The sequence below is a fragment of the Cupressus sempervirens genome, chromosome 9, assembly GCF_028749045.1.
Source record: "Cupressus sempervirens isolate cs-2001-9-10 chromosome 9, ASM2874904v1, whole genome shotgun sequence".
In the NCBI taxonomy this organism is placed as follows: domain Eukaryota; kingdom Viridiplantae; phylum Streptophyta; class Pinopsida; order Cupressales; family Cupressaceae; genus Cupressus; species Cupressus sempervirens.
The window spans coordinates 146,030,338-146,046,665 of NC_143126.1; the positions used below are offsets into that span (position 1 = coordinate 146,030,338).

Consider the following 16,328-nt stretch of genomic DNA (forward strand, 5'->3'; position numbering starts at 1 on the left):
AGGTGTTGGATTATGCTCTAGAGAGTCACGTTAAGCCTTGTTAGATTGAAGTTCTTAACGAGTCTATAATGTTTTGCTGGAAACCAACATTTATGCTAACTGCCACGTATTATTATTAACTATTTCAGTTGTTACAGTGCCAAACATTTTTATTGAACTGTTGTTCCAGATTTGATATATTGTAATTTATATTTGATATTGCAGCCTTTTTGATATTGTTACTACTTTGTCAAACTCTTTAAAAATATATTTATTCAATTAATGATTATTCCAAACATTGTTCAATGCATGGTTGATCCATATGAGTGTGAAATCTACAGCCAAGGTCGATCACAGATTCGTTCTTTACTTTTTTCCTGCATTAATATCCCCTTTATGCTTTTTCTTCAATTGTTTGGTATTTTATTGTATGTAAATTAAAATATCTTCAATTGTTTACTGCACATCAGGCATACATGGTAATCTCGTAGCTTCTATACAATGATAACATCCATCATGTATCATTTACATTGGAATTGACTTAATTTTAAGGACTGATTTGTTTTCTTTTTGTAGGTTTCTAAGGTTCCTCTTCGGCTTATGTTCCGTATCACATTAAAGTAAAATGATTTTACTTACTGCATGACTTTAGTTATGTAATTTTTGAAAGTTATTATTTAAGTTTAAAATTTGTTGAATAAATTATTTGATGTCGAAATCAACAGTTCTTAATAAACTACCAAACAGATTTTTGATGTTTTGAATAGAAGGTTAACTAGACTGTTGTCATTTTTTGTTGTGTTCAATTTGTTGTTGGAGGCATTTGAATGACATTATTTGTTAGGGAGCTCTCATCTTTATTTCATGGTATAGCTATTTTGTAGGAATTTGCTTTCCTGTGTACTCTATAGTTAAAGCTATTGAAAGCAAAAATAAGGGAGACCTGGATCAGTGGCTGATTTACTGGGCAGGTATGTGCTAGTAGCCCCCTGTCCCTGAAATTGCACACTTTGCTAAAGAAACAAATATTTCATTTAACTGCAAAAGCTTATAAAATTTTACTTATTTTCATATTTTCATGATTTCCGAAGGAGCAGCTGTAGTATTATTTGATGCTTTTGAGTCAAGGATCTTCCTAGCTCATGTTTTTTTGCAGGTCCAAATTCTTTTTCACATACTGTTGTGTGTTGTATTGCACTAGTCTTTTTCCCATTGTTCTTGGCCACCATTCATCTTCATTTGACATTCCTGACTATTTACTCTACCACTGATTTTACTCGTCTTATTAATATATTGTAATTGCTGCATGGCAATCTCTTTATGGGGCTGAACTGAAGTTTTGCTTGGTTAAGTTTAATTTTGTTGGATAAATGCACTGATTTTTCTATTTATAGCTTGTTAAGAAACACCCATAATCAATATTGTTTTTCATCTTTCAGTTGATCGATTTTGATTATAAATCTATATCACATTTGAAGGTTCAAATTAGTTAGAGGTTGATTAGTAATGAGATTTTTTAGATTTAAAATTCTTTTTTTCATAGGTTTGTGTCCTCTTATTCGTTGGAGATGAATTTCTATATGCAGTTTGAATTGACAAAGATGTTAGTCCAATTTTAAATAATGTTAGTAATCATCCATCAGTCTACTTGCATGAGGGTTATAAATGTACTCAAGATATATATTCGATTATGATAAAATCTTATTAAAAAGATATTTTTTACTTTTATGTACTTACACTATATGAATTAAGTAATGTTGCACTTTGATGTTTTTGTTATTGTAATGAATGTCTATTGAATGGGGTTTTTGTGTTTGATATGGTCATTGATGGACCTAAATTTGCCAATGCTTTTGTTTTTTTAATGAATGTCTAATTGAATGGGTTTTTTGTGTTTGGTATGTTCATTATTTCTATATCATTGATGGACCTTAATTTGCCAATGTGTGAGTGTCGCATTGGCCCCGTAGCAATGAAGACTTCACACACAACAAATAATTCGAGACGTAGATTTTTGTGCTGTCCAAATAGTCAAAAGGTTGTTACTAATTTTTCGATGTATGTTTATATTTTATGGAAGAAATAAATTGTGTCAACTACTAATATAGATTTGGTATTGTAGGGTGGTGGTGGTTGCAACTTCTTTCAGTGGGTCGATGATGTCCCAACAACATCCGTAGCCAAATCTAGAACACATGAAAGTAATGATTGCAAGTTGTGCAAGATTAGAGAGAGTGAAAACATGTTTTTGCGACGCATGTTGTGCATTATAATTGTTTCACTCGCACTAATCTATTGGGAAGAAGTGCGTAGAAGTTAGATAAACTATTGTGAAATGTATGATTTATACTATTTTGTCGTTTTGAACTTATTTTTGATCGAGGAAACTACATTATTTTTGTGGGCTCAAAACTATGTATATTACTAGTTTCATAACTAAATGATGAAGAAATTGAACTAGTTTCATGATTATTTTATTGTGTCTAATTGTTCATGATTCTTTAACTAAACTCCATAAAATGCAAAATAAAATAATTTACATTTTATAAAATAATTAAAAAAATTTAACCAACTCAATAAAATGAAAAAAGATTAAATATTAAATTAAAACAAATAATTGCAAATTGTGCAAGATTAGTGAGATTGAAAACATGTTTATGCGTTGTTTCACTCGCACTGGGAAGGAGTGCGTAAAAGTTGGACAATTGTAGAATGTATGATTTATACTATTTTGTTGTTTTGAACTTATTTTTTATCAAGGAAACTACATTATTTTTGTGGGCTCAAAATTATGTATATAACTAGTTTTATGACTAAATGATGTAGAAATTGTACTAGTTTCATGATTATTTTATTGCGTCTAACTATTCATGATTATTTAACTAAACGTCATAAAATGTAAAACGAAATAATTTACATTCTATAAAATAATTTTAAAAAGTAACCAACTCATGTAAATGAAAAAGGGAATAAATATTAAATTGAAACAAAAAAATAATTTAATAAATAATCCTATTCCAATTCCAGGTTTGCACAACCAAACGGAGGATAGACATATTCCTTATCGAATTCCGGGTGAACCAAACGAACCAAGAATAGCGAATACAGAATAACAAATACATGAATAGTGAATCCAGAATAACAGATGCCTATTCCCAATTCCTATGCCCGCTGCCAAACGGGCCCTTGTTGAATAGTTCCAATGCGTAGAACGAAATTTTAAGTTTGAAAATTAAGGCGGGCACTTTAATGCTGCCTCCAAATTCGAAATACATCATCCATTCTTTTTATCTTCTTCGTCCTCTGCGTTGCACCTGTCAAACTTTCTCTTCCGCCACTTATAATCCTTCAAACCCTAGTCAATGGTTGCTAAGCAACAAAGTTCAATTCACTCTGAACATTTTCTCTAAATCCTGCAGAAGTATTGATTTCTGAAAATTTTAGGGAGACCGGCATTCATTTTGATTCGAAGCGATCGAGCGGCTTTCACATATACGTGCGAGGGTTGTCAGAATTTTTACCCACATTTTCAAAGTTCTTTTGTTAGTGAAATATGGAGAGGATTTGCGTGGCGGTGCGGGTTAGACCTCCAATAAAAGAGGAACCAGTAAAAGGAAACTATTGGAGGGTGGAAGACAACCAAATTTCACTTCATAATGCTCTAGGGACTCCAATATCTGGTTATTCTTATGCATTTGGTAAGTATTATTTTCTGTGGACGTGCAGATTTTTATTTTAACTTAAATTTCACCTAGAATCTGAAGTAAGATTGTGACATTCAATTTTTGGCAGATCAAGTTTTTGGATACGACTCGAAAAACAGGAGCATTTATGAGGTTCACACGAAGGATCTTATTGAGGCAGCCGTTGATGGCTTTAACGGTAAGATCCTCAACATTTTTAAATCTTAAACATCCATTATAAGTTGCTTTTGAATCGGACATTGGCTTTTGAGATATTTATACTTCACTTCCTTAGAGAAATTCGAGGGGCACTAGCTTTGTTTCCTTTGAGCGTGCTATACATTTTTTAAGAACCTTAGATTATTCATGGGAAATAAGGGATGACTTCACACTGGGGTCAAATGTATGCTGTTAATGACTGCTGCAAGTCTTTTAGGGTGCGTTTGGAGTGCTGCATTTTGGCTAAGAGTTCTGGATACAACTGCTTAAGCTATTTTAGGACTGTACTTTGTGTCCAATAAGCTACATTGATACAGTTGATTGCAGAAGTCTCTACTCAATATGAGTTTCATGGTACTACTGTTAAAACAAAATGCTTGTCGAGAAAATTGTTATCTCATCGACGTTTCAGGTCATTCTCAGTGGTTATTTATTAGGATAGTGAGATTAAATGTGTGATGAAGGATCAGAGAATGTGATCATAAATGTTGATAAGATTTGGATCTATGCAGTTTTCATCATAAGCTCTTTAAATTTATCTTATAGGTGTGGAAATCTTATGTTCACTAAGAGAGTGCTTGTTTGATTTCAAAGTTGTTTTTGATTTTCTAAGCGTAGGTATCTCTAAACACCATCTTGTGCTTATCTGCTTTCCAATAAAAACCTATCAAGATGCACACCAACTACAAGCCTATTGAGCTGCATGGTTATTATAATTAAATTACCGCATCTACAACTTACGACATACATCAGAAATGAAATTTGTGAATACAATAAATTAGGTCTTTTGTGAAAATAGTTTGTGCCAATAATCTTTTTTGATCGGATGCAACAATAAGACAATGAATATAGAAGAAGAAGAATATAGAAGTGAAAATCAAGGATCTCTTTAATTTGCATATGGCGAGTCTCACGATGTAAATGTTTTAACTGAATTTCTAAGCAATTGTTTAATTTGAAACTCTGTTGTGAAAAGTCTTTTTTCGAATGAATTATAAGTATGGCTAAAGATAGGTGATTCAGAATCTAGATTACTGGGGATCATGCCTAATCATGAGAAGATTCGCGTGCACTTTGCAAAGAGTACAAGTCAAGTATCCTTAATTCTGTAATCAGCAAGAGGTTTTGGTCTCCTCAAATTGAATTAGACATGTTTTGCTGTTTTGTATTTTCTGTGTGTATTGCTTCTACACAATTGAATTTGAAAGTAGATAAAGGCGAAATGATATGGGTTGTCAACTCTTGTTTATTCTCATCCAGCATATGATTTTTGTGAAGAGAAGGCTTTTCTTAGAGTCAAGCATATGAAACAACTCAAATAATGCCTTTTCAAGTATAGAAATTTAAGACTCAGTTTGGAACCTTATTTAGAAGCGCATTTGCCGTAGTCTGTTTGTTATTTGTCGTAATTCTACTAGACTTGTGCTTTTGTTGGTGGGTTTCATGTATAAGCATTATTTCTATTTAGATGAACGTATAAGTAGATAAGTAGAGAAATGGTGAAAATGAGATCCTAGCCTAGCAATGCACACTAAGATCTCAAATTTCAATGACATTTCATCAGGAACATAAACCATGTTCAGGTACAGTCCTAATAGGTGAGCTGAACACGAAGGGGTTTATGATTCCCTTGTTGCAACAAAATTGAGGTTATGAAGTGTATGTAAATGAACTAGGTTAAATGATAAAAAATGGTAATTTTCAACAACAAGAATGATAAAAAATTGAAAATCAACACTGTGCGAGATCTGTAAACGAGGCACAGAGAAGCACTTGTAGCTGAAGCCTAGAGCTGGAAGTTTTGGCATGAGTTGGAGGGTGACTTAGTTTTGAGGGTGTGCCCAAATTGATAGAAAGGCTAAAAAATGCACAGTTTGAATGTCCTCCAACTTTAAATTGTGGAATTTTGGCCAAAAAGCATCAGACATAGTTGGAGGGTGCTCTAGTCCTAGTGTTTTTCCCTTCAATATCTGGAATTGTTTGTTTCAGTTTTCTCTGCACATTTTGTTGGATCTGATTCTGCATACATAAAAACAAGGGGAAATGGTTGTGCTGTATAGGGGCTTGCCCAAGTCAAACCTTGTTTTTATTCCCAGCTCCATAATGACTATAGCGATGTAAAAAGAGTGCGTAATAATGAAATTGTTGAAACGAAGTGATTGTGCCTTTGGTTTGAAATCCTCTCTTGGAGTTTCACATATGCGGTTCCTAGAAAGATAGAGCATGTATTCCATTCCAATGATAAGCAAGAAGTAAAATCAACCAAGCAATAGATCTCCTAACTACAACCACCAATAAATAAATGGTGCACCGAGTGGTTTAAGACTTGAAACTGTCGGTCACTTCCAAATTGGTAAAGATGACGATGCAACATGATGTAGAAAAGTCCTCCATGCATTAATGCAATAATGTGATAACAAAACGTAATCAACATAAATGTGAAATCATACTTCAATTTAAGTTGCTTTAGCTTGCTAATCAATGTGCTCAGATTTTCTTGTGATTGAATTGAATAGGAATATTTGATTTTTGAAGTTAACATAATCAATGATACAAAATTGCTTTATACATGGTTCACAAGTTACTTTTGAGTTTAGGCCGACATAAAATGGTCAAGTACAAGAATCTAGATCATAATTCAATTTGTGAATGTTGACAATTGCATTGGCTACAATTTTAGGGAATTTTGGTAGGATAGGATTGCTAGGTCTAGTCCCACCAAAAGAGGCTCTTTTCAAGGGAAGCCAAGAGCATTGGGACTAGTAATGTTAAATCAACTCCTAATTTGAGCATTTGATGATAGTTAAATTGTTGGATTAAAAATTAAATTATTGGGTAGAAGTGGCCCAAATAGGATTAAAATGGTCTAGGGCAATGCACACTAAAGCAAGGACACAAATAAATGCGAAACTATACGGGATAATATTTTTTACAATATAAATTGAAATCTCAAATCTTTGGTTGTTCTCATCTAGCCTATTATGTCACTAACAAAAATCATCAAAGGGTTTGACATCTTTAAGAAGCCAAAGTGATGTTAAATGAAAAATATTTCAGATTGTAAAGTTAACTAAAAATTACTCAAAAGCCCTCATTGAGAAATACAAGACATGAAAACATTTATTGTCATAATGACTATAACATCTTTTTATTGTTAAATTTTGTTGGCTTTTTTGAGTAGTGAAGGATTGCAAATACTAAAGTGTTTGCTAAGTGCTATACAAGATAACTAGATCATTATAGGAGGATTTATCAAAGTTTGAGTATATTTTGGGTTAAAATTTTTTCCTTCAAAAAAATTTCCATGTTTGTAGCATTTAAAAAAAATTAAATAATTTTGAATGTTTTTTAATTGTTATTCATTTTTTATCACTTTGAAATGTATTCTAGGGTAGTAAGCAAAGAGCATTTAGAAAATACTAAGAGGGAGGGAGTTAATCAATATCTAAACTTCTAAGTTACCGATTTGAATATGGATCTAGAAGCGGATGCGTGAATATATATATATATATATATAAATAACGAGAATTAGAATCAGATCGGAATCGGCAAGGCCGAATCGAATTGTGAATTGGCCATGAACTAGAAAATTTGAAAAAACCTTTTAAATTTAGAGATTTTAATAATTTAAAACTTATTTCATGCACCCTTTATTGAATATAATTTAAACACACTATAACATCATCAAATAGAAGTTAAAACTTAACATACATAAACATGGAACATAAAATCCATCACATATATAACTATGTTATGTAAAATGTAAATTGTAAGCTAGCTGAAGTAAATAGAAATCAAATGATCATAATGATTCAAATCATAGAATGTATTCAAGATGAAGATCCATAAGACATCAAATCATAAATGTATGTAAGAATTTAAGATGAAGATCCATGAAAGTTTGAAACGTATGTCTATTAGTGATTCAGTATCAATATTTGTAAACAAAATAAAAAGAAAATCAGATTCAAGTGAAGGAATTAGATCATCCCAAAAGATCCTACCAAAGAAGATAAAATAGTCAAGTATAAACTGGATGTCTTTTATTAAACATTACCCTTCCCATATTTATGAAACCAATATACTGTGCTGCACAAAAAACTTAACAAAGTGTAACGTCCAGGTTTGCTGAAGATGAAATATGGCATTTATTAACAATCAAATTTTCATCAATATGGTAGTAGTATTTAAAACACCCAGTAATCTTGCCAAGGCAATGTGTTTGATGTGGGTTACATTAAAGAATGCCTTTAGATTGTCCCTATATATACTTGTGATGATTATTTATATCTTAAATTGTCATCTCCATCAGTGTTTGATGTTACATATGCTCAGTGGTTGAAAGACCTCATTCAATCAGTCTCGTTATTTTATGAAGACCTTGGATGTTTGGATATTTGAAGTGTCTTATTCTTGGGCATCATCAGTTATCATAATGGCATGTGCGTGTGTGGTTGATGTCTGCATTACTTTTGGTCATTAGAAAGGCAACAATATTGTAACAACTGTGTACGTGGCTAATACAATGAAGTGTCACCGCTATGTAATAGACGAGATTTCCTGTAACGACGTTTTGATAATTCAGTGGGATGTGTTTTCTTTGGTGAGGAATTTGAATTGCTGGTTCTTGTCTGTAAATATTGTGTAGCCGATAGGGTGTTGTCGTTGCTAAAGATTTTGTAGCCGACAGGTAGATTTGTATTGTTATGTAGCTGACGGACCCCTTCGGGAAGGTTCGGCGGAAAGTATTTATACCTTATTTAGGTACATTGTAAATGATCTTATTTTATCTTATGCTTTGTATGTAACCTGTTGGCTTATGCGAATAAAGGAATACTGTTGTTGCTGTTCTTGTTCATTATCTGTGTGCATTACTTAATTAACTTATGTGGTAAACATTTGGCACCGTTGTCCTATGAACTTGGAAGGTGGGAGGAATGAATTTTAATCCCAAATCGGCTTAACAAGGATCGAAATAAGGTCAAGGGCAAAGATGGAATCCGTACTATGCAAGAAAGTTTAATTTTGGCACAACAGGTCGAGCGCCAAAGGAGGTTTTAGAAGATTGCCGACAGAAACAAGAGCGCTGAAGAATTGTTGGAGGAGATTCGACAGCGGGTGGAATTGGTGGAGGAAGCAAGGGAGTTTTTGAATTTGTATTCATTGAGGGAAGAGAATCCAGACAGAAAAAAATCGACTTGCATAGCTCAAAGTGCTGAGGGAGCACAAGTGTGGAGTGAACTCTTCGTCCGAGATACACTTTCGTAGGGGACAACTTCAGAAGATCCTTCTTCACCAAGGTTTGCAGCTGTTGAGTCTGGCGGTGTGGGATTGCAGATTGCCGGTGCGGGAGAATAGTTCGCCGGTATGGGAGTACAGTTTGTTGGTGTGGGAGAACAGTCTATCGGTGTGGGATTGCAGATTGTCGGTGTGGGAGAACAGTCCGTTGGTCTAGGAGAACAATTCGCCGGTATGGGATTGCAGATTGCCGGTGTGGGAGTGCAAAGCCACGTTGGGGGAGTGAACAGTGCTAGTGTTGTAGGACCGAACAACACCCATGCACAAAATCTAGTAGTGATGGCAGGACCAAAGGAAAAGTTGCCAAAATTCGATGGTGATGGTATGGCCGATTAGATCCGACATTGTAAAACATGCGAAACGATTTGGCGGACAAATGGCATAACAGATACAAACGAATGGGTTTAACAGTTTCTGGCAACCCTACGGGGTGTTGCAATTGATTGGTTCGCCAAATCTCCAAAACTTAACCACTTGGGACAACTTCAAGGATTTTACTATCGAATTTCAACTGTTGTGCGACGACAACGAATTTGTTGCAGAGATATACAATACGAAGCAAGGGAAGAATGAAATTGTCTGCGTCTATGCTAGGAAATTAAAAGATTTGATAATTAAAATGGAAAATAAGCTGGTGAACGGACTACATAAAAGATGGTTCGTGGAAGGCCTATGCCAGAAGTTGTTGAAGAAGATGAAAATTGTGTCGTCGTTGTCGTACACAGAAGCATACAACAGAGCGAAGCGATGAACTTGGAAAGCAAGTAGAGGACGAAAAAGAAGAAGAATAGTTCCTTCGACTTAGATGATGACGCGTCCTCGGGAGAGGATAGCAGTGATGATGAAAACAGTAACAAGAAGGTCCGTGCCCTATAGAAGGACATGATCCCTATGATGAAGGAATTTAAAAACATGCAAAAGGAGACAAAGGGAAGCGAGCTGTGGTGCACGAAATGTAAGATGGAAGGTCATACTAAAGGGTCTTGGCCAAAGAAACAATTTTGCGAGATTTGCCAAATCATGGGACATTCCAAAAAAGAATGTCCTTTCAACATGAAAACCAGAGGACCTCAACAGGTGTTTCTGGCACAAGTAGCTTCCACGTTAGGAGGGAATGAAAATGCAAACATTGATGGTGTTGCTTTGGGTGGGTACAAGAATAATAGCAGAGGGCAAAACAACAATAACAATGCGAACAATAACAATAACAATAGCAACCGAAGTCGAATCCAGTATGATGTAAACGGACGGTCGATCATTCAATGTCGAGCATGCAATTTGTGGGAAAAGAAAAAAAAACAATGATAGATTGAAATTGTTTGGAATGAGTAACGCTTGATGCCAAAGGGAAGAATAATACGTAATCAGGTAGAAAACATAAGCGGTTGTCAAAAAGAGTGTTTGATTAGAAGAAAATTGCATAAATGGTGTTTCATGTGGCTTTGAAAGTGCTATTTTGGTCTTGGCGGTGAGGGGGGAACGCACCAAGACCCCGAGGGGGCATTGCCCCTCGACCTCGCTGGGGGCAATGCCCCCTAGACCCCCAGTCGTTGCAGTTAATCAGTCGTGGGAAGTGTGACCAGTTGATGAAGACTTGGAGCTATTGCAGGCATGGTGTGTCTATGTACTAAAGGCACTTGGAGTAGGTGTTGGACATGAGGCTGTCTTGGTGGATGCATAAAAAGCTCGGGAGGAGTTGATCATCCAGTTGAAGGTAGTACAATGACACTTAGCTCAGTGGACCCAGAGTTGGAAGCAAAAAAAGTAGCATGGGTGGCTATCAAGGTTAGCTTGATTAAGGAGACAGTATTGTCTTAGCAGAGGTTACAAATGCAACGTGGGTTGGAGACCGGTTTGGTGTAGGCTTGGGATGAAGGTGGTACGGTTGTCACAGAAACAAATCTATTTTGTTAGTCAGTTAATGTATTCTGTTTTGTTAATTTGTTTAAGATATTTTGTAATTGTCATCCAGAGACGACTTTTTCTTTTGGGGGGGATGATGTTGTCTGTAAATATTGTGTAGCCGACAAGGTGTTGTCGTCGGTAAAGATTTTGTAGCCGACGGGTAGATTAGTATTGTTATGTAGCCGACGGACCCCTTTGGGAAGGTTCGGCGGAAAGTATTTATACCCCGTCTGGGTACATTGTAAATGATCTTATCTTATCTTATGCTTTGTATGTAACCTGTTGGCTTATGTGAATAAAGGAATACTGTTGCTGCTGTTCTTGTTCATTATCTGTGTGCATTACTTAATTAACCTAAGTGGTAAACACTGGTGACTAGCTTCGATACTATAGTAGAGTGTTGTTGATGTTATGGTGATATTGATAACTATTAGCAGAGGGTCATTTTGTGTATCATTATTGTGTGTATTTGATTGTGTTGTTTATCACAATTGTAGTACAGAGGTTTTCAATTGTAAATACCCTTGTTACTCTCTTCTTTTGACAAGAAAAACAAATCACTAACAAATAGATAATAAACTCGTAAGTTACTAACCTATAGCCGATTTTTAGGGCAGATTCAGGCGATTTTTGGAATGAATCACTTGAATTGGCGATTTAGGTGGTTCATGCCAAAAAAATCGCCAATTCTGATTCAAGAAGCAAAAAAAATCGGCTTGGTTGAATCGACTCGCCGAATCAGCGATTTTTGGATCTCTCTCTCTCTCTCTCTCTCTCTTTATATATATATATATATAGAGTGATATTATGTATATGCAAAGAAATGAAAGAAATATACTAAATTAAAACATTTGATAGCTTGTACCTTCACTAGTACATATTCAAATACTCTTTAAAGTTATAAAATACAAACTATATCAATGATATGAATATCATATGCGCGCCTATGTTCATGATTCCAGTGCAAATCAGCAAATCATCATAGCTACAAAATCAAAATATAGTTTATCAATTATTCATCAAATACAAAATCAAAATATAGCTCATCATTCAATGTTTATCAATCCAAATCCGTATCATATGGATTCACAAAAAACTTATCATCATTTTAGACATTCTTGGTTCGATCTCTTGCAGCTACTGCAAGCTCAAGATCATTTGAACTCAAAATGGTTCCACTTGTGGTAGATACACCATGTGTCATGATGTTATCAGCATCATCATCCGTGATTGTGGTGATTGTGGGATGTAGAAACATTTCCTTCCAATATGGTGATCTCACCAAATTGAAAGGAAGAACCGTCGACATAGAGACATTGTGCAATATTTTGATCAGCAAGCTTTGTTGCCTTTGTTGTGGTATGTCTTTGTAAAGGAGATGACACATCAACTTTAAAATTGTAAGCTGCTTGGTCTATTGAACTTTGACTACTAAGGGCAGCCATCACTAAGAAATTAAATAAATTCAAATAAAGAAAAACTATGAACATCAATCATATAAGTGCAAAAAAATGGTAGAAAACTACTTAAATAGATAGCTAAACTTCTTGCTTTGCTTCATTTTTTCAAAAAAAAAAAAAAAAACCAAACTTGAAAAAATTCTTCACAAACTTGAAAAAATTCATCCAAATCTCAAAAAAAATCTTAGAAGAACAAAAGAATGAGATTAATTGCTTACCTTAGTTGCTTAAAACTCGTTCGTTAAGCCATCCCTTGCTTTATCAACAATCCTCTTCAAAAATAATAAACTTCCTTCAAAATGCAAAAATGGAGAGCAAAAGAGAAAAGAGACGAGCTGCGAACAAAGTGGAGATTGAATGGTTGAAAGGCCACTATTAGGGTCATTTTAGGGTTTGGTACAAAAAAAATATTGAAATGTGCAAATAAGTACATTTTTTTTGGTTTTTAAGTGAAAAAGGTGTTTTTTGTGTTACCTAGGGATGCGTCCCCGGCCTAAAGATCCCCTTCACTGTACCGAAAATGTTTTTGAGACTTGGGGACGGTTAGGGGACGACCACAACTCACCCCCTTTTCTAAAAATTCTTGGGAAACATCCCTAAAAACTTGGGGACTTTGGGATTTTTTTTTTGGCGACATCCACATCTCGCAGACAGTTCGGGATGCCTTGGAAGTTCTTGGGATGGATTGGTGTTCCCAATTTTATAGAGAACATTAACACTCATAAAATATTTTTCTTTTATAAAACATTTTCTTTTTTAATTTTAAAGTGGACCCCTCCTTCCAAGTTCACCCTAACATGCTTACTACTGTTTGGTAGTTTCCTATTATTTTGGGCCCTCTTATTAGTATTTAATAACATAACGTTGAGGATCATGGAAATAATATTGTTGTTATAGTCACGTTGCATGCTCAGATGACAGAAATACATAGTAGACTATTTGCATTGTGTTGGGAAAGTTTGAAAAGTTCATTATAGATCTAGAACATGCATCCTTATGTCATTTTCTAGTAGTACATCAGTGCTTGGTTGGTCTTAGGTTGATCTAGGTCCTTTGTGGAAGATATGGTGAATATTGGAAGTTGCATCAAGATACCATCTTACTGTAACAAACCTATATTATGATTAGAATTGTATAGAGGAACTTTTTGTGTTAATATCAGTCCACTTACAATGAATTGGAAGTGTAGTTTCAGAACTAAATGATAGTAGTGTGTTTCAATTTGGAAGGTGGTTATTGTTCTTCTTGCTATTGAAAATGAATTCTAGATTATGTTCTTGGGCATATTTCAATTTTTATGTTGTTATTTTAATATTACATGCACATTGACAATAATTCCAAATTATGAATGCATTATAGGATGTTGAGCATTGCGTTTGATTGTTGAAATGTTGTATGTTAAGGTTTTGTGATGTTTAAATGGCATGGTTTATCCATGTCTTCATGTGAATGTAATGTACATTTGCAAATGTCCTTATATATTTTATATTTTTCATATATATATAGCCATCCCCATTAGCCACCCCCCCAATTCCTGAAATTGACAATTTTTTTTGTTGTCCTAGAAACCTGTCCATCATCCCTTGCGGTCCCTATCCCGAAAACTTGAGGGAACATTGTCCCATGCTAAGGGGAGATATTCATTAACCTACGACATTTTCAGCACTTGGCATGCATGCTCACCTTGTTTACCTCTCGTGATTTAGATCCTTTAGAAAGATTACTGATGATTTGCTCAGTCAAACATCAGTAGATGTGAGCTCTTGAATATTTCACTTGAATCCTAGCTCAACATATAGTTTGTTCAAGACTTATATGCTCTAGAAAAGCAATAATCACTGTTACTAAAAGAATAGCCATGGCTGATATTATCTTTGCTCTTTGCACCAAACTTTCTTTAAATGCCCAGGTCCTTTGATTCCAAACAACTCAAGAAATCTCAATCTGGTTCTAAACTAGTGCATGGCAGTACTCAGTCACTTGGTGCACAAATACCTTCGTGCCTTAGTTGCTCAATCCAGTAACTAGGATTCGTGCCTTACCAAAAAGGACTTCTTCACTCAAACCTTTTGTGTAGCATTATCAAGATTTGTTGATCACCTTGAAGCACATATCTGCATTGTTAGCATAGAACTGCAACCAATTCACAAGAACAAATGATTTTCTGAAAAACTTGGCTTAGTTTCTCATGCTCAACTCAAACATCATTCGTAGCACACTTACCAACTCGACTCCCTGCAAAACATATTTGACTCCTTAACCTGCTTTCAAAATTGCAGCATAACTCAATAATCACGCTGCCTAGTCATTTCAAGAATAATTATTGCAACACAAAATACCATGCATCAATTTGACTATTTTTAAAAATCCAACTCCACCTTTAAGTTTATAACTTCTTGGCTCAATAATCTTTGTATTTAGTTAAGAAATTTCTCTTAAATGCATAGAAAGAGAAAATGTTACATAGTTGGAATTTGCTAGACTTAATTGCACCCAAAAATATGCTGAATAAACTTCAAAGCAATGAATTTGTTCCCCAAAACACAAAACAGTGAATTCTGAAACTGCCCAAAATCAGTGTATATATAGTGAATGTTCGTTTAATTTATCCAACATATTTAAAATGAAGGTTGGCCCGATCGTAGTTGGAGTGTCCTTATGCCAATTGCTGTTCTTAATGAGTTTCTGTCTTTCAAATAATTTGAAGGTTGCTTTGCATAATCTGAAATGGCAATCTGATCTTTTGAAAATTCAGTGGTGAGATGGCAATCTGAGCAGGCAAGATAAGCTTGCAAGCCGATGAAGTGGACAATTAAGCAGCTCAAGCAAGTGACCAGGCAACTCAAACACGCTGTAATGTCCCCATTTTAGAAGTTGACCAAGTGTGTGCGTTAGCCTTGTTCTACATGGTCTCGAGGGCTAACGAAGGGTTTAATGGGATACTGGAGTGTTTTGGCCTAGTCATTTTTAGTTTGGGCCAAAACGAAGTTGATTTACTCAGTTTCAGGCATACTTACTATTTTTAATAAGTCGGTAGGACATAGTGCAGGACAATTTTGGTGATTGGATTCGATACTCCTCGGTGAGAGCTTTCCGATGAGCTATCACTCGCATTATTTGGAGTTCAATTGCTAATACATTTTAATGCCTGAAGTTTTATTAAAGTAACGTCTAATTTAACTGTAAAATATTAAAGTGTTACTTTAATATTTATTTTATGGTGATGTGTATCCAAGGGAGACATAAGGGGTATTTTAATATATGTTTTATATATTAAACATCTTTTATCCCACAGTGCCCATATAAGTTAAACGGACCCTTGGGAATAGAATAAAAGGAAGCATTTGTGGCTTCATTAGACAGGTTGAATATGAGAAGAAATTGGTGTGTGAGTTGCAGCTCTATTCTTGGCATTTGAGGACGTTTATCCTCTGTTGTAACATTCTAGACGTCATTCCCTTGGGGTTTGGCCTTTGGAATTCTTTGTTATTGGCTTCATTATCAGGCAGTTTAGTTGCATCTCCGGCTACAGGCGGATTTGATATTTTGCTCATATCTTCTTCACTACTTGTCCGACGCTTATGCTGCTTTGAGAGAATGATATAACGAAGGTAGTGGACTGATTGAAGGACAAAGTACTGTAGCAGCAAGTTCGAAAGCATGGGCTGGAGTATTATGTCAATAAGGCTGAAGTAATTAGTGAGTTGATAAATCTGCCATGTATTTGGTTTTATGAATTTTGAAAATAACATTTATTTGGCTGTAGTTCATTTCCACTTCGCAT

General features: G+C 34.9%; 1 protein-coding gene across 2 annotated transcripts in view; it reads left to right on the forward strand.

Annotated features, from left to right (window-relative positions):
- The first annotated feature begins 3,295 nt into the window (after positions 1-3,295).
- The window catches only part of LOC149537931 (kinesin-like protein KIN-7N), a 148,182-nt gene continuing 135,149 nt past the window's right edge, over positions 3,296-16,328 (forward strand). The window contains exons 1-2 of one of the 2 annotated variants that reach the window (XM_089799345.1): positions 3,296-3,677; positions 3,772-3,861. In XM_089799345.1, the coding sequence (XP_089655471.1) occupies positions 3,533-3,677; positions 3,772-3,861 (235 nt within the window). In that variant the 5' untranslated portion in view covers positions 3,296-3,532. The remainder of the gene's footprint in view (positions 3,678-3,771; positions 3,862-16,328) is intronic. The other variant, XM_089799346.1, reaches the window with a different exon arrangement.